Source organism: Oryzias latipes, chromosome 8 (assembly GCF_053564925.1).
Source record: "Oryzias latipes strain Hd-rR chromosome 8, Olatipes_Hd-rR_3.1".
NCBI lineage: Eukaryota > Metazoa > Chordata > Actinopteri > Beloniformes > Adrianichthyidae > Oryzias > Oryzias latipes.
In genome coordinates this window covers 17,894,458-17,918,181 of record NC_136244.1, presented here as the reverse complement: position 1 = coordinate 17,918,181, position 23,724 = coordinate 17,894,458, and the positions used below count along the sequence as shown (strand labels likewise).

The following is a 23,724-nucleotide window of genomic DNA, read 5'->3' as shown; positions in this document are numbered from 1 at the left end:
TTTTACTTTGTCAGACAATAATTGCAGGTGTTTATGTTATTGAATCACATATGGACACAAAAAAGGATGGAAAAAAAGACCAAAATTGACATTTATATATAAAGATGCATTTATGTATATCATTTATTTTTATTTTAGGAGATTGATGCAACAGGAGCCATGAGTGACACAAATAAAAACAGCAACTATGCATCTTGTGCAAAGATCCGCCCACCTGATCTGTCCAAAAGCGTCTTGAACTCGAACTTTTTTAATCCAATGGCTCATATGAGAGTTGGCCATATCATTTTGACATGCATACAAAAATACTGACTGTGTTTCCTCAGCTTGCACAACTTAAGAGGCAAAGGTGAATGGGAAAGGCGTTGGCACTTAGCAATACAGGGGATAAAAGGGGGAGTGGGGGTGTAGCCATTGCACTAGTGATGAAAATCAAGCTTCACAGCAGTGATGTTTTTGTTCTGTATATGTCGGATCTATGTGTTCAAAACTGTGGTGAAGTATAATATTTTGTAGAAAGACATCTTCCAACATCTGTCGATTGACAAAAGTTATTTCTTCAGCAAATATGTCTGAACAAAAGTAATATTTACTTAACGGGACAAATGTGGGCAAACTTACATAGCCACTTTATAAAGATAAAGATGAGGCTGGAAAAAGGGCTTTAGGGGGGGAAGTCTTTGAGTGGTGGCAACTTTTGGATTTTCCCCATATATGGCACATTGAGTCCCCCAACAAAAACCTGTACTGTAAATGACTTGGATTATGAGTTCCAGCTGTGACCAGCATCAGCCCAGACTGCCGGGTGGTCCCTTTTTTGTGTCGGCATCAGCCACAACCTCTTACCTTACTACCGGTAATTATCAACCACTGCTTTCTTCTTCTGGCAAGTCAGAAAAAGCAAGAAAACGAAGCCTGTCGTTTCACATTCTTCAACTTTTCATGTTAGATTTTTTTATATAGAGATTGCATATTAGAAAAGAAAAATAAGGCCGCCCAAAGAAATATATTGTACTGAGCAAATAATGTCTTACAGTATGCATACATCATCACGGATGTTTACGATTCGACTTAATGGGGTTTTTATTTCTGGGTTACCAGCAGCTAATGCTTGCCTTTGTAAAACAAAAACAAGTGTGTGCAAATTATTTCACTACAATATGAGGCACTGTCTCATAAAAAAAGGACTCTGAAATAGATGCTCTAAATATTACAGAAAAATAAAACATCTACCCGGGGTTCCACAGTGGTGTGATACTTCCAAACTCGGCTGGAGAGTCCTCTGATCATTCCAGCAAAGCTCAAACACTGTAATGTGTCAGTAGTTCTAAAGTAAGAGTAGATTTACGTGGTTGACTTGTCCTGTGGTTTTCTGGCTCATTTTAACCATTGATGGTGGGGTTTGTTCCGTGCACATGACCCTGTACAAAATATGTGGAAAACATCTAAAGGTATTAACGCTGCTTTTGTCAGGTGAAGCAGACCAGGCATCTGACCAGCATTACAGGACACTTAGTTTTTCTTCTCATCTCGACTGTTTCCTGTTGGACAAAAAGGATTGAAAAATTAATACTCCAAAATAATGTCAAATTCTAAACGCTTAGCACAAGTAACACTTTTTTAAATCTGCATTATCAATTGGATTATCCTTAATCTGAGGTGCCGGAGTGTCACAGTTATTTTCACAGACCTGCTGCTGAGCCCGTGTGCTGGTCGAACACGTGAGTGATGGAGAATCGAGACACCATGAAGCGGTTAAGTGTCGCAGCAGCAGGTTTAGGAGCCTCTGGGCTGCTGGTGATCGATGAGGCTGGAGGGGCGGGTTCAGGGTCACTATGGGGTGAAGATGGACTGCTCCCAAAGAACTCCTCATTTTCCCATTTGCAGCTCCCACCTGTGTGTGCAAATGTTAAAACACACCGTCATAAGTGTGGGATTAACAGAACCCGGATTACAGTAACTGGTTTTCAGTTTTCTCACCTTCATCTGAGATTTTTAAACTTATTTCTTTATAAGCACAGAAAGAATCGCAGAGTTGTGTATCAAGCTCAGACTCTGAAGATTCCTGTTGACCTTCCTCTGCGTCTGAGGAAAGGGGAAAGTCAGCCAGCTCTCCAGTGGGACTCTCCTGGAAGTCATGGAGAATGGTCAAACCATCACGTCGTTAAGGGGTACAACTTTTTCAAGCAAAATATATCCTACCTGGTCAAAAAGGTATACGGTCACATCATCAAAAAAGGACACGGCTTTCTTCTTCCTCTCCAACTCATCACAGAAGGACTGTGTGAGTAGAGTGGGCATCTTCAGGAGGCTGCGCAGGTGTCTCGCCCGGCTGCAGTCACTTACCACCACTGGTACTGTGCTAATATCCTCTTCACTCTCCTCGCTGTCTTCATTTTGGATATTGTATGTCCTCAGCTCTTCATCAGACTCGCTGTCATCACTGTCTTCTTCGTCTTCCCCCACTTCCAGAGGAGCTCTTACATCTTCTCCGCAGAGCTCCAACAGGGACGAAGAAGTGGAGAGGTCATGGGGACTGTTGTTTTCTTCATACAGGCTGTCACATTCCTCTGCATCTATGTCCTCAAAGTCTTCCTCGTTTATTCTCACACACTCCCTTGTGTCCTCAGCCTCTTCACTGGCATGATTGTAATCAGACAACTCCTCCTCCTCTGTGGATCTGTCACCAGTTTTACCATCTTCATGGGGCTCCTTTCTGCAATCATTTATCGTGCATCCAGATGACTGCACAGCTGAGCAGTTCTCTCCTCTCCTGCTCCAATCATCGTGGTTTGCTGAGGAGTTCTGGACAGTTGAAGAATTTTCTGAGCCAACGCAGGAACTGAGCTCTGAGGCTGGCTCGTCCCCTGAATGCTCGGTCTCCAAGCCAAGATCATCATCTGCAGGTGCAGACTCTTTGGTCAGACACCCACCCATCTGTGGAGGAAATGGTGACAGCATGGACAACCCAGGGTCGGGAAAAGAGTGGGGTGAAGGACAGTCAGTCTCTGAGAGATTCACTATAACACAACTTTTGATGGCCCTCAGATTTATTACATTTTTCTCACTGACATGCTTTTCAGCAGAATGGTCTCCTGAAAAGCTTTCAGCAGGGCAGGAGTGCTTTCTTGAGCCTGCAAACGGCTTGCTGCCTTCCTCGTGAGGACTCTTCTCACACTCCGTATCATAATCAGAAAAATAAGCTGAGTCCCTGCATGGGTTTTTGCCAGCCATGCCTTTCACATGCATCTGTGAGAAATTTATAGATGTGCAGACAAATTGTCCTAAACCCACCTGCTGCATGACTGCAGGATCTCCGCCCAGAATGGGGCTCATCTCACCTCCTATGGGGTCCCCGAGCTCTTTAAAGAAAAACTCTGGCGACTCGTTGTTTTCTGTGTCATAGCCGCTGTCCAGAGATTTGGGAAAGATGGGGTTACCAAACGGATCAGGGCTGAACGTCTGGTCGTAAGAGCTTCCCATGGATGACAGAGGATTAATGGTGTCCATTGAATCAGGACTTCTCTCTGGATTCTTCTTTGGGGTCAGCTCCTCCTCCTCTTCTATTTCGGCATAGTCGAGGTTAAAGTCTGCAAAGATCCCTGATGTAATGTCAGCGAGGTCGTTCTCATCTCCACTGCAATCCCCAAGCTCAACCATGCAACTGCTGGAGTTTCTGACCCCTAAAACTCTGCTGCCGTCTGATAATTCCGGATAATCGAGTCTCATGTCATCCAGATCCACAGACAGCCTTGCTGGAACCCCCTTCCAAAAGTAACCCCTCCTGTTTGACAAGACCTCTGCTTTACCGCTGGGATGTTCCATCATCGAGCACGGAGTCTTTAGAAAGGTTTCCGCAGGTCTCATCTCACGATACATCATGTCTTTATCAAGCAGTGATTGCTTTTTATATTCCCCCTCCAGTTGCTCTGCAGCCCTGGAATTTATGCTGGAGCTGCTGAGAGAATTATCACTTTGCAAGCGATCTACATTTAAACACCTTTCCAATTGAGTTCCTTCCTCCTCTTTGTGACATAAGTGAATATATGGGCCTATTCCAGCTGGTTTACAAGACTCTCCTCCTGTGTTCTCCATTGGAGAAAGGGGCTTAGAGCTGTGGAAGGTTTTTGTGGTGGCCTTGGTCAGAGACCATAGTTCTGTTGAGTTTGGTTGAAAGTTCAAGTAGCTGTCATACCCACTGCCGGCCTGCTGGCTGTCAAAGCTCAGGCTGTTATTGTTTGCGGAGTGGTTTGAGATCCAGTTAGTGGCCTCCGCTTCGGAGTATAAGTCATCCTCTGTCTCTCCACTTCGCCGACGACCCAACAGCAGCCCGTCGCCCATTTCTACATCTACGTCAAGGTGGGGAACAACAGGCAGGGTCTTTCTGAGAGTCATATCAACACTTGTTTCATTAGCTGAGCCAAAAACTGAGCTCCTTTCAAGGTACGGATCGCAGAAGCCTAAGCTGGGGCTGCTAACCGCTTGAGATAGACTTCGAGGGTTTTCCAATCGACCTTCTGATTGGTCGAAGTTTGAACGTGAGTCGTGCAGTACTTCAAGAGAGGACTGGCAGTGTGTTTTGTTCACTGTATACCCAGAGTAGGTGGTTTCACTGCATCTGGGTGAGAGACAAGTATCAGACAGGCTTAAGCTTATAGGACTGGTGCTAGATGGGTGTTTAAGCTGTGGCTGCAGAGTTGGCTGCATAGTGGGGCTTAGATCCAAATCATAAGCATTGGATTCTCTGTTTTCAGCAGTGGACCAGTAAGATTTTGGCATTGATGGATTCTCGGACGATAACCTGCAGTTGATGGCTTTGGGTCCGGGGCTATTTTCTGCTTTACTGTCATCTAGTTTTATATTGCACTGCACAGGCTCCTCTATGCGAATGTAGTACTCGCTGCTTACTGAGGGGCTATGAGCACTCAACACTGGAACAACAGCCATGTGCTCCGGTTTATAATATGAAGGGGAAATGCTTGAGGTCAGGGTTTCAGTCCCGCAGCCTTCTAAGGGGTGCCTCCTGCTTGAGTAGTAAATGTCCTGGTAGTGTGGGTTCCCCTGGCCCAGTGGTCCACTGGTGTATGAGGAGCAGTAAGGCTGTTCGCTGTGGGCCTGCTCCCACTTGTACTCAAAGTTTAGACCATGGCTTGTTTCTGTGACAGTCAGCAGATCATCACCTGTGTCGGACGGAAAGCTGTCGGAGAAGCCCTCCAGGAGGGGAAAGGACGACGAGGCAGAGGAGGCCAGCTCCACTGCTTGAGTTTGCTCTGCAATGGAAACCCCAGCAGATGCAGGTTTGGGGGTGAGGACTGGAGTTGTGGATGCAGCTGTGTGGGCGGGGCTGCACAGCAAGTTGGGTTTCAAAGCGTTCCAGCGTAGCTCAAAGTCTTCCTCGGCTTCGCTGGAGCCTTTGGCGCACAAGTACGTCACCAGAAGATGCACCTCTTTGCTGCTGGGTCTGAGCTCTGGCTGCAGCCAGCAGAACTGCATAACCTCATACCTAAAAAAAAAGAAAAAAAATTAATGACTCCCATAGCAGGCTTTTTGTCACAAAAAAGCTGGTCAGCATGTTTCACCACTCAATAGATGACATAAATAGGTTAAATATTGACTTCAGGTAAAGAATGAAACACTAATTTTAGCCTTTAAAATAAAAGGTGGATGAGCTGATTCAACTCTGATCGATTCCATGGCCTCATAAACGACAGGGACAAAATTATTTTACACTTTGAAAGAAAAATACACCATAAGCTGATTTTATAAACCAGACAAGCTAAAGGGTCATCATTTTTTTTTGAAGAGGATGAGTGAAAAAGCACGCCTCACCAGCGGTCAGATAGCGGGAGCTCAAGCTGAGGTTTAGGTAGTTTAAGCTGCTGCTCCTTCACGGCGTAAGTCAACACCTGTCTGTCAGAATACTGTCTGTACGGCTGGCTTCCAAGCTCAAACAGCTCCCACAAAGTCACCCCTAATGACCTGCAACAAGAAAAAACTGTCGGTATGCTCCTAAACCAAATAGGGTCAAAAAAATAATTTAAAAAAAGACATTTTACCATATATTACTACTTTTGGTTTGATCCACAACCAGCAGGTTTCCATGAACCTCATCTATGAGCTCTGGTGCGATCCAGCGCAGTGGCACCCATATCTGGTCTTGTGTTATATAATAGTCATCCTATTAGAAGCCATCATATAACTTTATGTTACTGCTTGAGGGAATCATAGAAAGTGATCCAATATTTCTCAAAGGCAGACCTTGAATTGGCTGTGAGAAAGCCCGTAGTCTCCAATCTTCACTGACATTTCTGAGGTGAGCAGGCAGTTTCGCAGGGCCAGGTCACTTTGGTAATGAGAAAAAAATCTGAGATTAAAAGGAATTTGAAAACTGTTGGAAAAGGCATGTCAAATATTTTAACAGAATTTATGGAAATTGCCACATTCTATTTTTTATAAAGAAACGTATTGTCAATTGGGTGTAATTCACGAGTTACACCCCATTGACCCGTCTTTTTGGCCTTCAGAAATGAGAAGGATTTCTCACAATACTTTGAACAAATTTAAGATAATTAATATTGTTAGAAATACTGTTTTTAAATATCTCTTAATCTAATGCTCATGTTTAAACCGAAATCAAAGTTTTATCTGAAAAACTTCTTCTGTAACGTAAAGATTTGAGACCATAATACTTTTTTTATACCATATCTTGCAATAAATACTGTTTAACGACAGATGATGCTTATTTTTTAAAGTCAGCAATTACACAAAAAGTCAAGAAACTGATCACAGCAAATGCAATTAAGCAGTTTTTTTTACCACAATAATAAAAATGTCCAAAATAAATTAAAAAAATATGAAAATTTACATGTAAAAGTTGTCATTTTCTGATTGCTGGGCCTGACGTCAGTGTATGATTGAGTGAAAGGGGCACGCCCCCAGCAACAAAATCACTGATGCTGGAGTTTGCATTACACACTCAGGCAGCACCAGGATGTTGTTTCTGGGACCAGCCAGTAGGGGGCGCAGAGAACATTTGAGCAGATGCTCCTATTAACCACATTAACCATGAAAGTGAGCTGAGCAGGCTGATGCAATTTACCTGTGGATAAAGTTGTACTTGTGGAGATGCAGAAGCCCTGAAGCAATGTCACACGCCATCTTCTGAAGGATCAAAGTGTCGGGAGTTTCAGAATCGGCAGCCTGGCAGCTGCGGAGGTATGTTTTCAGATCACCCTGACAGGAAGAAATGATGTGTGAGTCGCTGTGATCTACACACACACACACAAACACACACACACACACACACAGCAGAAGTAAATCTGATATGAGGAGGAGAATACTGAGGATTGTTTCCCACCAGAGGGCAAAACTCCATGACCAGCAGATAAGGAGTGACTTCTAAACACTGGGAAAGGCATTGGAGGAGGGCAGGATGCTGGAGAGTTCTGGAAGAGCAGTCATTTTTTTAATCATTTAGGCAATTTCCATATCATTGGATGAATTCAAGTTCTATCTTTTGATCTATCTATTATTGACGTTTCAGCAGACTCACTGGTATGGCTGGTTCTCCTCAAGAAATTGCATTTGGTCCTGGACACTGGAGCTGGCCTTCAGCTCTTTCACCACTACCTGGACGGAGTTAAGGCCCGCACTGACTTCACCCAGCAGAACCTGCAGGATTGCACAGTAGAGATAAGCTTTCCTCCAATTAGGTTAGAATTAATCACAAACGGCATATGGGCAAACGTAAAACCAACATAAAATATCAAACATGGACCCAAAAAAAGTTAGAATGCTAGAGAGGACAGTGTTTAGGACACATGTAAAGGAGTCTACTGTAACTTGTTATCCCCCTCTGGCAGAATGGACAGCAGAGGCAAAGAGAGGCTGTTTAACCCCACATTCCACCAAGAGTGGGAAACATCTGACAACAGGAAATGCATTCAACTCTGTTTTTAAAAATAACTGAATGTCGTTTTACATTAAAAATATTTGCACTAAAGAAAAGTTAGATTTTTTTTCTAGAAAAGCAACAAAAATAAATTGACTTTTTACCCTTCCGAACCACCCATGTCCAATCTCCTTTAGATACAGCAGACTGTGACGACTGAGGTCTGATGATTTCAGCAGCTGGACTGAAAGGAAGCAAGAAAAAGACATAATGATAGATCAAAATAGACGAGGTCTAACTGAAGAAAAAAATTGAGATTAAAGAGGAAGCAAAACTCCAACCTAAATAACCCTACATCATCTTCGAATAAATTAGCTTTAACTGAAGAGAAGCCACACGATTTTTCCTTCTTGTTAGATGAAATCAAGCTGCACACTAAATGAAATACCTCCACAGATCCTCATAGTTCAAAAATCGGGGTTTTGATGGTGAGCGGAGAGCGGGTGATGATGGCCCAGGGGAGCACCCGGCCACTCTCAGCACCATGACGGGGCCCCAGACCCCGGCAGAGGTGACGCTCTGGTTCGGAGTGTGAGAACGGAGAAGCCGTGGCCCTCGCTCCAGTCCCAGGCGTGAGAAAGAATCCTCAGTCACAGAGCGTATGTGAGAGCCTCTACAGGATTTAACCCTCCAAGCCCTTGAACAGCTGAACAAGCTCACCATGCTGCCTCTCTCCATCTGAACCGAGCTCATGCTCCAGTTGGAACATACACAAACATGCATATGGGCCATCTGAAAGTCTTTCCAGCTGTTGCTGCCCTGCATCTTCACTGCTTTAAATCTAAAGAAAACTTTAAAATGTTTCCAATCAAAGTTTTGAAGAATCATTCTGCCAAACAAAAACGTTCTAGACATGCATCCTGCCTGGTGCGACCAACAAGCATGATGGAAGCATGCTGTTTGACACACCAGCTCTATCTGCAGCTTATAGACATCCAGTAATGACATAAGGACCACATAATACTCCCCTGTCACCCAGGACAGCAGCATTCCTCAGCCAAACATGACACAAACGCTGCTCTGTCCGATGCAAAAGAGATCTCTGTCAGACACACTCGCCACCCTTATCTCTGACTGCCCCCCCTGCATTTAGGTCCGGGTGCATGCCACCACCCTTACCCCATCTCTTCTCATTCTGTCACAGACCCCTCACTGTATTCCACTCCTAATGCCAGTCCTCCGCTTGTGCGTTCCTCGGACGCTTCGGTCTGGCCTTATGCTCCCCCACCAGCCAGAAGGCCTAAAACAGAGCCATTGTTCGGGTCACTTACTCGCGCGCTCACGTTGTGGTTCCTGGTACACAGCTCACCAAATGCACAGACACAGAAACCTACAGCCGCACAAAGACGTGGGCCCCTGGAATGATGGGGCAGAGGTTGTCACGGCGATAACATGGCCCACACTTCTCCAACCACTCATTCTGATGTTTCTTTGAATGTGGAATGTGTGTATTCTTACTAATGGCAAAGAAGACGGTACAGTCCATCTTCTCTAGTGCATCAGGCCTTTGTAGTGAGTGACGCTTTACATGAGTCTCTTAACAAAACATGCAAACAAAACTATCAGATCAATGGCAGCCTGTGCTTTGTCCACAATGATGTAAAATTCATGCTTGATTCACAGAGAAAACTGTCATAATTTGTGTTTTAGTTTAAGTTAAAGTGTGCACGTCGATGCAACTCCAAGGCCTGTTTGTTTACTGTAAACATGGTGGTGAGGACATGGATAATTGATGGCACGTGCACAGTATTCAAATGATTGAAGGACTTTCTATAAAATATGGTTAAAGAAAAGCTGTGGAACAAGGCATTGCTGAATTGTTGCCTTAAACTAGTAATCTATTACCTATGTCTAATCAGTTAATATAGTATTTATATATATCTGCTTCAAATCTAGAAGATTTGGAGGAACTTAAGAACAACAGTTAGACAGCCTTTTTTTTCTTTCACTCTCCCGGTATTTCCTGTTTGTTCGTTTCTCACCCTGCAACACCTGGACCAATCGCAACTCCGTAGCAGTGGGGGGCGGTGAGGAGGGCAGTGATTGGCTCCTAGCCTTTGGCAACCTCGTCCAATCACTGCTGGCCCCCTCATCCTGGGATGCTGAGCAGCAGCCTGACTACACGGCCAGCCAATGAGTCATGCAGGGGTGAGGCACACAGAGCCCCCAGATATGGCTCACAATATAATCATGTCCCATAAATAAATGTATGGGCACATTGTTATGGTGCGGATGTACATTACACAGCTGACATGCTTATATATGGATGTGTTTAAATGTGGTCACTACGGGCTGATTGTGTTGGACTAGCTTACAGACTTAAACTGTGCAGCACTGCAATAAATCGGCTTCTGTTAGCAACCTGTGATATTCCCTTCTTTACAAAGAGATTAAGATGGTGGAGAAATGTACGACAGGTTCTTTTATTTAGGCTAAAAACCGCATAATCATAATTAAATGACCACTGGGAACGCTTTGAAAATGGATCAATAGTTGATTGGAGTGGGGACTTTAAATGCATTTCATTTCAGGTTGCTTACTGGGGATTAAAATGGTATTTTGCTAGAAGTTTTTAATTTTTTATTATCCAAGCAAGTAATTATTTACTAGTTTAAATTAGTTGTGGGGAGATTTTACACATGAACACAAATATCATCGTTAGTTTTTTTTTTACCTTTAACTCGCATAATTTCATACATTTTTAGGTAAAAAATAAGGTGTATCTCTGTCTTTCATAAAAAAAAGTTATATGGGGGTTATGTGTAAACTAGGCCTTTGCCTAAAATATGCTTAAATGATGTATTACTATTTGCAGCTGATAAACAGAAAAAAAAACAATTTTTAAGAATTTGTTTTATTGTGTTGATGGTGTTCTTACTGGATCTGCCAGGCTGTTTGGAGACGGGCAGAGAAACCTCGGTGAGGGGAAGGATGTAAACCTCAGGGCCATTCTGGGAGGACGGCGAGGCCAGTGCAGACAGGTCTGCATGGTACCCATCTCCCTCGGTGTTGTCGAATTCCTAGTGCACGGACATACACTGTGATTAGTCACTCACTCACAGCTCTTTATACACAGACAGGCAGGGAGACGGGTCTTCAACTGTGGGACCATTCAGACGCACAGAGGGACACCCACGTACCCATATACATAAGTCGTATAGATTACAGGGGGCATTGAGGGGCTAACAGCAGATGCTGTGAGAAGCGCAGGCAGGCAGATGTACACAGCTATTGTCTACACAAAGCTTCTCTGTCTGGTCTCTGCTGCTCATAAATATATGCACTTACAGCAGTCTTGAATAATAAATGTTAACAATGCACTATTCAGGGCGGGGTTTAATATGTGCAACTTTAAAAAGGCAGTTTAAGTAACAGTTGACTTGAAGTTGAAATGCCCCTATTTTAGTAGAACACATGGTGTTTCCATTTATTGTTCTGAAATTGAAAAGTAATAAAAAAAACATCAACATTTCCTGTACATTTATGAAAAAACAATAGCTATCTGGTCAATATTTCTTTTAAATGAAAGACAGCTGTGAACAAAAAGGTGTGACTGTATTTCCCCACATATGCCACAAACTCTGATTGATCCAGTTTAAAAATAAAACTCTTACTATAAGGCACAGGGATATGGTATGTAGGCAATTTAAGTGTTATAGTGATGTTTTGTTTTAACCCTTTCAGCTAAAACATTCAAATCTCCTCTGTCATTATCAGCCTGCTTGTTTTTATGCACTGTTGTCGGCACATGGATTAGCCTTCAGGGTGATGAAAAACTAAGACGCCACACAGACAGCTAAAAGACACAGAACAGTAAACCAGAAAAACTGCTTCTTCTGTCTTCAAACAGCTCAGTGGTTTCCACAGTCCAGACATTTCAGACATTGTAGGGTTTTTTTTTTTAAAAGAAACATTCTTTTTTTTCATAAAATACTTTGTTTGGTTTATTAGTTCTTTACATGATCTTTCACAAAAGCAGGTCATGTGTTATTTCTTATTGCCAAATTTTGTGTTAAATATGTTTACCATATCCCCTCATCTTTCTGTGAAACAGTTTTTGATTTATTACTTTTAATTTGTTCAAGCATCTGTAACTCTTATGAAACCACATAAATTATTGTGTTCAATAGTTGATGCTAAGATTTGAAAAGTAGAAAGTCTGTCCCCTTCTGTCACCTTACAGCAAACCTTTAAGCTAATCACAGCAAGTATTTGTCCTCACAGATCTTCTGGTTTTCTGTGTCTTGGGAGGACACTCCAAAACGGGTTCCAGCTTCTTTCTCAAAATATTTAAGAACAACTGTTTAAAATTTCAATTAAGTCATGAAAACATTAGAATAAAAGCTTAATAGTTCTGCAATTGACTATAATTCATGCTTTAAATACTGTTATTTAAATGGTATGTGTATTAACAATTTTGTTACACTGTTGCTACGAAAAATGCTATATAAAAGTATTGGGGGGGAAAATCAGTGTTATTCTACATATATAAAAACATTAATTTGTATTCTGTGTTCAGTAACAGAAGCTGGATTGTGTCACTGGTAAACTGTTTTGACAAACTTTTTCAGAAAGTTTGAAATATGACTTCTGTGTGTTAGATGGTTTAAGAAGAGGCTCTTCTGTTGAGGAAGCTGAACCACTTTGTAATTAAAACCTGGAACAACGATTTACAAACTCACAGATTCCACCTCTGCAACTTCTAAACCAAAGAGGAAATATTTTCTAGAATATGGAGGGGAGTTTTTGTTCAGTGTAAAGTACAATACAATGCTAAGCAATTTTGCAAATGTTCTTTAAGTTTGAACTTCCAAAAGCTTGAAGCTTTTCATTTTCTTCTATTCTCTTATCAGGTTATGCCCCTCAAGGTTTTTTTTTTCTTTTTCTAACTTTATCACAATTCTCTGATTCAACAGTGATTCTTTCTGCAGCAATCCAAAAACAAAAATTCTCCATTTTCCAGATGCATCAGAGTGTGGAATGGAAAATGCCCACACCCAGTGTTTAGTATAAAAGAATAAATTGTCCAATTGTTGTTAAAGGTTGCAGAGATATTCAGCTGTAACCTCCTGCAGCTGCAGCGTTGTCCCAGCAACTGCACCAGCATCCTAACACTGGCATATCACTGCATTTATCCTGAAAGGACAAAGCCCAACTCCTCAGCTTGTGCCACTTTGAGGATGTTTTGTGATATCTCTGCAGAGCAACTGGACTATTAAATAAAAAAAGAGGATCTGAACATGCCGGAGGTTAGTGTTGTCTTTGAGGCAGTCCTCTACGGGGTCAGCTGTAGTTCACAGGAGCGAAGAGATCACTTGGTCACACTGACGAGCAAATCAGCTGACGGCCTCATCATCAAGCTGTCTGCACATCTTTAAAGCTTACCCTTCACATAATGAGAGCACCTCAGGAGTCAGACTTGGTGAGACCTGCCCATGCCCCCCACCCCCACCCCCCAAACCAACGTGCTGCTGCCTTTTAAAAGGCTTTAACAACAATCTACAAGCTCACAGCATGAAGTTGTGCAGCATGTGAACTCACCGCTGGATCCTCAGCCGGAGATCAGTCATTGATCGGTCAATTTCCTACTGCATTCAAGGCCTCCCCAGCTATCTATATGTGTGCATTATGAAGTTTAACTTTGCCATGCAATCCTAACAGGAGGAAGTTGGTGTACACGCTTTAAACTGCTTCATATTTGCTTAAAGGAACAAATAACAAACCCTAATCTCCCCAGTACAGTTTGATCATTCATTCATTAATAAACTACAGGCGACACCTTTTGATTTTATGATTTCTATTTTTTGACCATTTTTTTTAAAGTTAAAGTAAACTAGTTTTGCTAAAAGAGAACATGTTGAAACAGTGAAACTGCTCTTTTTTTTTTGCATCTTCTTGTTGTAAAAATGTTTTACTTTTGAAATCCATTTAAAAGAGGACAGAAATCCTAATATAATGCTTCATTTTTATCTGCAATACCAAGTGGTGCTTTGCTACACAACATAGCAGCTTTCCACTATAAGCAAAAGCAAACCAAAAGAAATCTGGTTCAAAGAGTAGGCTGTACGTCACCAACATCTGAATGCCTCACTGTGTGTAGGTAAACGCATGTGGTGAAGCATTTTGTGTGTGCGCATAGGAATGTGTGTAGGTGTGTTTCTCATTCAGGGGAACCATCTGCCACTCCGTTCTGAGAGGAGTATGAAAGTGAGCACCTGGCTGTGAGTCAGCGCTGCATGGCTCCCAGGAGAGCCTTCAGTTTAGAAAGCACTTAATACCCGGCCTCACACTACGCGCTCCGGTACCAAAACAGAGATGAGGAGGAATAATGAAGCTTTTAGAGCAGTGCGTCTTTGCGGTCCCTCATGAATGCACATCTTACAAGTGTGCTGCTGAGTGATGAAGTTTTGGCAAAGAAAGACACAAGAAAACACAACCTTAACCCTTTTAAACGACTTTACCCTTTTCTGCTGCAGTCATTTAGTCTAATTTACCAAGAGCATACCCAAAACGAATCAGTCGTATCAAAATTCAAAGATACTGTTAAAGTTAGTCATCACTCTCCCTCCTGAAACCCTGCATTAGTGTCCTTGTTTAAAATATGAAGGATGTTTTCTTGCTACGTTTAAGACCTGAAAGACCCACTGCAAACTTTTGATCTATTGTAAAAGCGCCCCCAGTGGTCGTTTAAATATGATTATGCAGTTTTTTTAGAAAACTTAAAAATAAAAATAAAAAAATAAACTGTTTTCTAGAACATAGTTTCTGCTGAGTGGCATTAGTTCATCAAAAATTTTCCTCTAAATTGTGGGTGGGACTGTTTGCACAGAGCAAGCCTGGTACCCCCCCTTCCCCTCCCCATTCCTGAGAGATTGGTGAAATACTCAGAAATGGCATTTTAAGTTTAATTTTCTTTATAAATGTCCTCCAACATCATAAATTGAACACACACAAAAACGACAAAACATCTTTTTCATTGAAGTGGGTCTTTAAATGTACTAATGAATCGATTTTGGAGGACAAGTTCTGTGTAGGGATCTATGTGGGTAGTTAAATGAGACTAAACGAGGTGGGTTGTGTTTTGATGCATACTTCCATGTTTCATGACTCATTATACAGCTTCAGACGAGCCTGTAGAAAGCTACTACAGAGCAGATCATGTAGGCTGAGTGGCAGAAAGCTGGTGACACCTAGTTTCTGTCATTCTGCTCCTGCATTAACTCACACAAGAAATAAGCTCAGCTTTTGCTTGTTCCCTTTTTGATCAAACATCTGAAGTTTATTCTGTCAAACTGGCAGCGTTTTGGTGTAAGTCCTCAAAATGACCTGCAGCAGGCATGCCGTGGCTGCAGGGTTTCTGCTATGCCTCCCCCTCCTCACACTCGCCCCCCGTGTCAGTCGCTGTCACCCCCAGCAGCTTCTCAGTTCAGCTCTGATGTCCGACTCTGCATGACAGACTCCTGCTGGCAGGCGGCGGTAGCGTGGAGAGAGACTGTGCCAGCCTGAGACGGGTAGGATTAGTTTGAACGCTTGGATAAAACTGAAACAATCTAAACTGTTTTGAGTTAATAAGGAAGTTTGAAGAATTTTGAAATATAAGCTGATGTAAAATCCTAAATATTATTTATAATATAAAATTATTCTACCATGTCGAGGCTTTAAAGGCTTTTGAAATGAAACAAATTTCCCATTTTTCCCATTTTCAGACAAAATGTAAAGTTTGCTTTTGTCTTTAAAAGCGCTTTGACATTTGAACTGTTTTTTTTAAGTGTCTCAAATCTTTCAACACTGTTTGAAATTAAGCTCAGTTGTTTGAACTAGAGAACAGTGGCAGAAAACCGAAGCAGGACTACCTTCCACCTCCAGCTGGGGGCAGCATGAAGCTCACCTTGAAGCCGATGTCTCCCTTCTTACAGCAGAGGCAAGCCAACATGAGGAAGACGAAGGTGAAGAGGCCAGAGAAGGAGACGGCAACGACTGCTATAGAGGAAGGCCAAGACAGCTCGCTCAGGGGAGCCCCGTCTGCAACAAAGGAGGACAAAGGCAGAGAGGATGAGCTCCGACAGCTAACAGCAAGGTCATGCAGGAGATCGAAACAAAAAAAACAGTTTATACAGACACAGATTGTTTTTTGGCTTTTTCACTGTCAGCTTGATGGAAGAAATATGTCTTGTCATTGGCATCTTCTCTAGATTTTCAGTCATTTCTAAGGCGTTCTTGGGAAAACGAGCACTAAAGCAAGTGTCCTGCAAAGATTTGAAGCCACAAAAGTTATGTTGACCAAACACTAAAGAAAACAATGTTTTTAAAAAAGAAAAGTTTCACAAATTGTATAAAGTATGACTGATTCAGTTTGCTGCTACTTAAGAAGGTCAAAAAACTGTTTATGAAGAAGTCAAAGGATTTACAGCCTCCAACGTTCTGCCAAGATCAAAGAAAAGTGTGCTGATGGGTTTCAGAGAGAAAATCTCAGAGAATGCATGAGTAAACACGTAAGCACACACCTGAATAGGTTGTTCTCAGTGTGTGGCTTTTACTCTCTCTTTACATCCACACTAACAGGAAGCCACTTATGCTTTGCTTTTACAACACATGAAGCATTAGTCTTCAGTTATTTATCCATAGCTTGACAGAGATAATTTAATTTCTATCAAACTACTGTCTCAAGAGTTTTTGAAGAGCAATGAGAAAGGCTCTATGCTAGCTGAAGGTTCAGAGGCCCAAACCGAACATATAGACCTAGTTAGTGGCTTTTATAGGAGTATTATTTATCAATGTGAGCTCAGAATAATTCATAGTTTTACTTATTGCCAAACAGAATTAAATATCTGTATATATGTGGCTGCCCTGGGACACTAAAACAAAAAAAATGACATAGGAGGATGGAAATGTGACACAAATAAAGGGGATGATGCTGCACATTCAACTCAGCTTTAACAAATTACTTGTTGCAAATACATTCCACCTTAACAAAACCCTTTTTGGTAAAAAAAAACACTTTGCAGGGCTGCAACTTTGGGTTGTAACGCCGATTGAACTTTGTTTCTTTTCTTCCTTCAGGCCACAATAAAGAAAAAAATGTGTGTTTTCACTCCACAGAGAGCTTCAGCTCATCTCAATGCAAGGCAAACACTCACACTCGCAGGCGCTCACACACAAAGAAACAGGGGTCTAGTGCAGTTTGAAGCTACCATAGACTGGGATGGTTGTTTCCAGCTCAGTGGCTGAGACCCCAGTGGTGCTGACCCAGTTAGCTGCAGAGAACACGCTGTTCCAGACCTGACAGCTCTCCCGGTCCAAACAAAACAGCTCCAACCAAAGCTCGGCCCTAAGGTCAGGGCCGTGAGGCCGCCAAGCCTTGAAATGCTAACAGAGTGAAGCTGGTTCCATATTGAAACCTTGTTATGGATTATTGTCTTGTGATTACGGTTTGTATGTGTGGGAAGTGATCCGCCAAGACATCACCATGGTAACAGATATCTGGCAGAAGCTATATTCTTTTACATTTTGATGTGTGCAAGTTACCTGGAAAATGAAGACAATGAAAAGTCTAAAGTAAGACGCCCCCTTCTTTGCAGAGTGTGAGCACAGGGACACACAGGGCTTTAAAAAGTCCCCTTTTGACAATCTCATTTTCTTCTTTTTCTTTTACAAAAACTGAATTAAAATAGGTTTATTTCTTTTTTTTTTAATGTGATTTATTTGTTTATAATGAGCTGCAAATGAGAAGGAGGCTAAGTTTGCAGCATTTTTCTTTTCGAGTAGGAACTTTGAGAGCTTTTCTAACTCAAGGAACAATCACGTTAATGCTTCAGCAAGCAAAAGAAGGAACAAAAACTCCCCAGTGCTATTAATAAACAAGGAAATGCTATTAGAAAATGTCAAATCTCTGCAGTACTTGGAATATGCTCTCAGTTACTTCAGAAGTGTTGAACACTAGAAACACTTACAGAAACAAGGACTGTAAAAGACCTGAATATATGTAAAATTAATAAATGTGTCTATTTTGAATATTGTAATTTGTGACAGGACAAACAAAGTTAGGCTCCAGGTCATATTTGTATGGTAACTGTTTAGCAATTTTATTTTGAAGGAACCAGACAAATGATTGGACACTCAAATGGTGATTTAAACCTTCTGTACAATTCCAATTGAAAATAACTTGTGCACAAAAACTGATTGCACAATTTTTTTAATGTTGAAATGCCCCATTAATTACAATAAATTTTAATCTTTCTAAACAAAGATGTTTTAGGAAAAATAGAGAAAAACCTTATCTTTTTCTGTAAGGTTATAACTTTTAACACAAAGTCTGCTGAGGCAAAGATCTAAAAAAATGTCCTCATGAACAACAAGATGAGCTGCAACACTTGACAGTCATACAATACATTTATAGTGAAAATGTTAAGGTTTCTAAAATTCTTTCTAAATTTCACACTATAGCAAACATGTTTCTTTTCAAATGAACATGATTCAGATATGTTTCTCCTTTCCTAACAGAGTTGCTGCTAGTCTGAACCTTAAAAAATAGAAGACTCAGAGGGGAAGTATGTGGGGGAAGTGACATATTTCCTGTAAGAAGTGAAAGCGGCTTCAGGAAACCTGGTCTTTAGGATTGTTTTTCTAATATGTTTAGTAAAATTAAAAGAAGAAAAAAGTAAATATGTTACATCAGAAAATAAGCCAAACCTAGTCTGCAAAGAAAAGCTGCAGATTGACCTTTTGTCAGCATGTTTTATCTGAAGCTGAAAGCATTTTATGGCTTGTTTCAGCATAAAATGTGAATATATGAACTATTTATACAATTGATTCATTATTCTTTTGACTACTGGGATTTAAAGAAATGTTTAATAATGAAAAAAAATGCCAGCTGGCTCTTTGTTCATCAGACATACTGATAAGATCATACACATCATAACCAAAGGGTCTATATTCATAAGTGAGATATCTGAAGACCTCCACCCCTCTCCTCCTCCTCCTCCTCTTCCTCCTCTACTGTGGGAGGATCCGTACACTAAGCGACGACCCCAGTTTCTACATAAATATTTGAAAAGCGCACATTACTCCACCAGCTGTGCAGCAAAATGAAAATAAAGCACTTTAAGCCCCGCTCATACCAGCTTTATTAAAATGTTCTCTGCAGGACTGGAGGGAGAAATGGCGGTAAAGTCATCGAACCACTTTCACAATTCTGAGGGACGATGAAGAAATAAGGATAAATGAAGTGTCCACTGCTGCACTTCCTCAGTGTAAGTTGTGTCTGGGATTGAGACACAAAAGTGTATCATCTCACATAAAGCTACTAGAAAAATAAATAGCCATGATATATTTTTGTAGTGTTGCTGCCTCAAAAACAAAGGGAATGTTCAGCTTAATAGGAGTGCATTCAGGCAGAGACATAAGAGAAGCGTTGCGTTAAGCACACCCTCATAATTTTTTATGCAACATTATAAATAAAGCATTTGTTAGTGGGGGTTGGTGTTGTTGAAGGCAGCTAAAGTTTAAAATGTTTTCTGCGGTCTGGTACAGGCGATTAGCTTTAACATATCTGTTCCAAATGAGCAAAAGCATGAAGAGAAAACAAGGAGCAGAGTCAGACAATTTGTGATGTACAACCAAGAAAAAGGTCAGAATGTGCACATGCACATACAAAAAAATTAAAGTTGCACCTATAAAGTATAAAAGTTGTGCTATGCTGCAAGAAAAATACATATGGAACCTCTGCAAATGTCGAAAAAGATTAGAACGTGCACACTTAAACTTAGAAAACCTTTCTGTATTCTTTCTGTACACCATCCTCTACTCCTTAACCGTTCTTCTTTTTGTTGACAAGCTTTCTATGCTCATACACACACACACACACACACACACACGCACACACACACACACACACACACACACCAGCTCTTGCTTTTGACTGAAAGACCTGCAGAGTGGGCATTCTGCCAAGCCTCACACTGCAATCAAACTGTCGTTCAAAGAAATGGGCAGATGTAAAGATTTGAAGCCAATTTGTAACACATCAAATACAGAAATGCATTATGCATTATGTAACTTTGAATTTTGTACCGTGTTTGTTACCTACATGAAAAATCATGAAGCTACATCACAGAAACAAGCAAAAAATAATAATTCACAGCATAGCAGCATAAATAGAAGTGAAGGAGTCTTTTCTTTCACCTTGTCTTATGTCACGAAAACATAGAAATATCTGAGAACATGTGGAGAGCTAAAGAAAAGAGTCCGGCAGAGCAGAAAGCTCTCATAATCTCTGTGAGCATGCATTTACAGTTAGGACAGAGCTGCAGGGGCAAACACACTCCCCCATCTGCCCTGACTGTACACACACACACACATTTCTTATGGTTAAATGTGCTCTCTTCGGGTGCCGCTAAAATGTTACCATCAGTCACATAAAAAAACATTAATCACCACAATCTTAAAAAAAAAAAACACATTAAATTAACTAAAGAATACCAGCAACGTTTGCAGAAAAAGTTGCCTTCTTGCAAGCTAAGTATATTGATCCTCTGCTGCCTATGTGAATAAAATGCGTAGGATCAATTCAAGGGGTGAATCTATGACTAAATCAAGCACCATCTAAGAAGTTGTTTGAAATTAGTTGGTAAAGTGAAATGGGTAAAAGAACAAAACTAAGAGGGATGAACAGAAAGAGGGGAAAGAGTCAGCAGACGTATGCACAGATGTCAGACTCAGGAAGCATCGGGACAGCAGGGGGAAACAGTGTGACATGATTAATGGCAGGATATGGTATCTTCCACCAGCTAACTTCCTATCGGCTGCTCTCCAGTCATGCTCTGCAGATGGCAGAAAGATGTGCTGGTCTGCAGAGAGCAATGATAACATGTCATTAACTGGGACTGGAGACCCAAGGATCTGCATTCCATGTCATGTGTGTCTTCTGACAGCTCCAGCAATTCTCATTATCAGAGTGAAAGACTTAGCATCAACTCTTTCCACGCTGGAAAGATTCAAATTAAATGAAGAGGAAATTTATGAACTATGGAGTCCTATTCATTTGCATTTTGCAATGTGGATAGATCACTTGCAGCGTGAAGGAAATATAATTAAATAAATATCTCTCAAATGACAGAAAAACTGTTATCAGTTCATGCAGCTGCCAAACAGTCCTCGAATTTATGAAGTGAGACAATGTTAGAGTTAATCTCAGCGAGGGAACTTCGTCCCCGGCTCGAGGCTTCTGTTTGCAATAAAATCCAACACAGTTTACAGTCAAGGTCAAAGATATAAAAAAAAAAGATCAATGCCAGAAATCCTGCAAGAGCCATGAAGGTTTTATGACATCCATCTTCCTCTGCCTTTGCTTTCTTTACAAGTCCAGAGCAGAAGAAGAACATTCAATACATAATTGATCCAGCCAAGACCTACAGTTCCTAGAAAGTGGTCTGATCTATTAGCTGCACAAAAGGGCTCATTAGAAAATCACCTTATCATTTCCACACAAGCAACAATAAAATGTGTTTAAGTAGTAACCCCAATTCACAATTAACTCATTAAAATCTTCTAATTTTGAAGCAGTTTGATCAACCTTAACAGCCCTGACTGTTAATAATAACTCAACGGTAATCAACACTCAGTTGTGTGTCACAGGTATGAAGGCATCAGAATGAACCTAAACTTGTATATCACCAGAATTATCAATAGAGGGTACCTTTTTTTTAAGTTCACCAGGATGTGAAGTAATTCATATTTTTCTTTTATTGATCTTTGATTATTACAACTTTGGGAAAACAATGAAATTGTGCCAAGTGCTAAATGGTTTTGTCCTTGCAGAAGTGACATAGTAAAGCTCGGAAGTTCCAAGTTTTCTGCCAGCTGCACATCATTTTGAAATGCATGTCAAAGCCAGGATTTGACCACTCCAGGCCCTCGGGGGCCTCTTTTTATTTATTCTACATATCCTTCTTTGCTCATTACCTGGATCAGGTGTGTCCAGTCCATCAGAAGCTGCAAGTGCAGTTGGTTGCAGACGAAGTGCAGGAAAGCTTCTGTCAAGGCCTAAGATTTAAGATTATGCGCTTGAAGCGAAATTTAATGCTCAGATATTGTTTGTATGTTTGTTTGGAAAGAAACTAAAATTAAAAAAAACTTTATTTACAGACATAAACATATCTTCATCACAAAGCATCCCTTCTTTAGAAATTAAACTCTTCCTGCTTGTTGGATGCGGCAGAAAATCTTTCCAGGGGTTGGATCTTTTAAAATAAATTTAAATAAAAATGAAGTACTCCATGTTTCCCACCCTAAACAGCACAAGCAAAACCCTGTAAAAGGGAAGTGTAACACGAAATAAAAACAACTCCACAGCCAACAATTTCACTGAGACGTAAACTGTTCTTCTTCGCTGCCTAAATCCACTTCCGACGTATTCTAGTTTCTCCCCCGAGACACATTTCTGCAACTAAAGTGCTCACAGTTACGCGTGGAGAGATTAATAATCAAACAGTCTGTGGTGACTGGCTTATTCTGACTGAGTCAGTGGGAGGAGCTCTGACCGCATGTCAAGATCCCATTTTTAATATCATCTCCTCCCTGCCTCTCCATCACCTTGGTCACAGCCTGTAGGGGTGTGTCCCTGTGTACATGAACACGTGTACGTTTGTTCTGCTGCGTGCTAAATGGACATGTTACATGTTATGCATGAGTCCAAAAAAAAAAAAATCATGTCGTCTCATGTAAGCGTCAAGACGCCGTGCAGAACTTGCATTCTTCATTTCCACTGCAATCTTGTAGTGCCGCTTCCTCACACTTCAGCCTCTCATCTGTTCATCCTGACAGTAAGGCACCACATTCTAGATTTTCATGAACCCTTCGCACTCATGTTCTGGTATTGATGGAAGAGCTCTCCGCGGTGCTGAAGCAGGTGAAGGAGTCGGAGGAACCACACTGATGATGATCTGAATTTATGTTCATCCGCAGATTATTTAACAAAACATAAAAACATCAAACATAACAGGATGACCATTCTCCTCCGGCTTTGAGTGCATATGTGTGACTGTTTGCATGATTGTGTGTAGACTCAGAGCACATTGTGTTCTCACATAGCCCGAGGCATGAGGAGGGAGAGCAGCTTGAGGGATGCAGAGGTTTAAAAACAGCCTGACTATGAGCTTTGATGTTTGATATTTGTGTGCACAATAAACTCAACTGGAAAGCTCTGTGAAGATGGCGAAACAGTTGGGAAAATGTAAAGATGTGTTGCAATTGAGTGGCTTTTATTATTTTTTCTATTCACTTTCCCCTGTTGTCAAGGATTATGTGAGCATTTTTTTATATAGAAGATATAACAACTGAATAGCCTGGAAGTATCCTATCCGTTTTCGGGTTTCGGCATTTCTCTGTCCTCTGCTGGCCACTAGAATGATTGGCTCCCTCTCACACACCCCCCTCCATCGCCTTGGCAACACTGATTCTCAGTCCAATTACATGGAAGCAATAGGATCTATTGAGGTGATGCTCTTATTAGAAATATAGATCATTATGACAGGAGTGATGAGCCAGATCCCATCATTTACTTAAACAAGCACAGTCCTGCTTGCAGCACCCACTTCAACTAATCCTGGTCTGTCAGCGAGGCACAGACCATGTTTTGCTGCATAAAAAATGTCAGAAAATAGATTTTTTTTAGATTGATTCACAGAAAATTGGTTTCATATGAGAATATGTTGCCATTTGGCAAATAAGATCAGATTTAGGATTATTTTAATGGTTCAATGAGTACAGAAAATATT

The 23,724-nt window shown here is 41.2% G+C and overlaps 2 protein-coding genes and 1 non-coding gene across 11 annotated transcripts in view; 1 reads left to right on the top strand and 2 right to left on the bottom strand.

The window, feature by feature from the left end:
- Positions 1–91: 91 nt before the first annotated feature.
- The window catches only part of LOC101169857 (serine/threonine-protein kinase LMTK1), a 24,882-nt gene continuing 1,249 nt past the window's right edge, over positions 92–23,724 (bottom strand). Inside the window, exons 2-15 of one of the 9 annotated variants that reach the window (XM_020705271.3) lie at positions 15,840–15,973; positions 10,830–10,971; positions 8,056–8,135; positions 7,553–7,671; positions 7,358–7,445; positions 7,100–7,233; positions 6,259–6,343; positions 6,057–6,178; positions 5,830–5,979; positions 3,295–5,503; positions 2,203–2,937; positions 1,981–2,128; positions 1,691–1,894; positions 92–1,541 (exon numbers count right to left, since the gene is read on the bottom strand). In XM_020705271.3, the coding sequence (XP_020560930.1) occupies positions 1,513–1,541; positions 1,691–1,894; positions 1,981–2,128; positions 2,203–2,937; positions 3,295–5,503; positions 5,830–5,979; positions 6,057–6,178; positions 6,259–6,343; positions 7,100–7,233; positions 7,358–7,445; positions 7,553–7,671; positions 8,056–8,135; positions 10,830–10,971; positions 15,840–15,973 (4,379 nt within the window). In that variant the 3' untranslated portion in view covers positions 92–1,512. Of the gene's footprint in view, positions 1,542–1,690; positions 1,895–1,980; positions 2,129–2,202; positions 5,504–5,829; positions 5,980–6,056; positions 6,179–6,258; positions 6,365–7,099; positions 7,234–7,357; positions 7,446–7,552; positions 7,672–8,055; positions 8,136–8,232; positions 9,141–10,829; positions 10,972–15,839; positions 15,974–23,724 lie in introns of those variants that run through there. The other 8 variants (XM_078950919.1, XM_004071641.5, XM_078950917.1 and 5 more) reach the window with 8 other exon arrangements.
- Positions 6,924–7,015, bottom strand: mir338-1 (microRNA mir-338-1). The gene has a single exon (NR_107123.1). It is a non-coding gene; the product is annotated as a microRNA mir-338-1 (primary transcript).
- The window catches only part of tspan10 (tetraspanin 10), a 21,530-nt gene continuing 13,693 nt past the window's right edge, over positions 15,888–23,724 (top strand). Inside the window, exons 1-2 of the mRNA XM_023957524.2 lie at positions 15,888–16,028; positions 19,095–19,200. The gene's annotated coding sequence lies outside the window, so the exon portion shown is untranslated. The remainder of the gene's footprint in view (positions 16,029–19,094; positions 19,201–23,724) is intronic.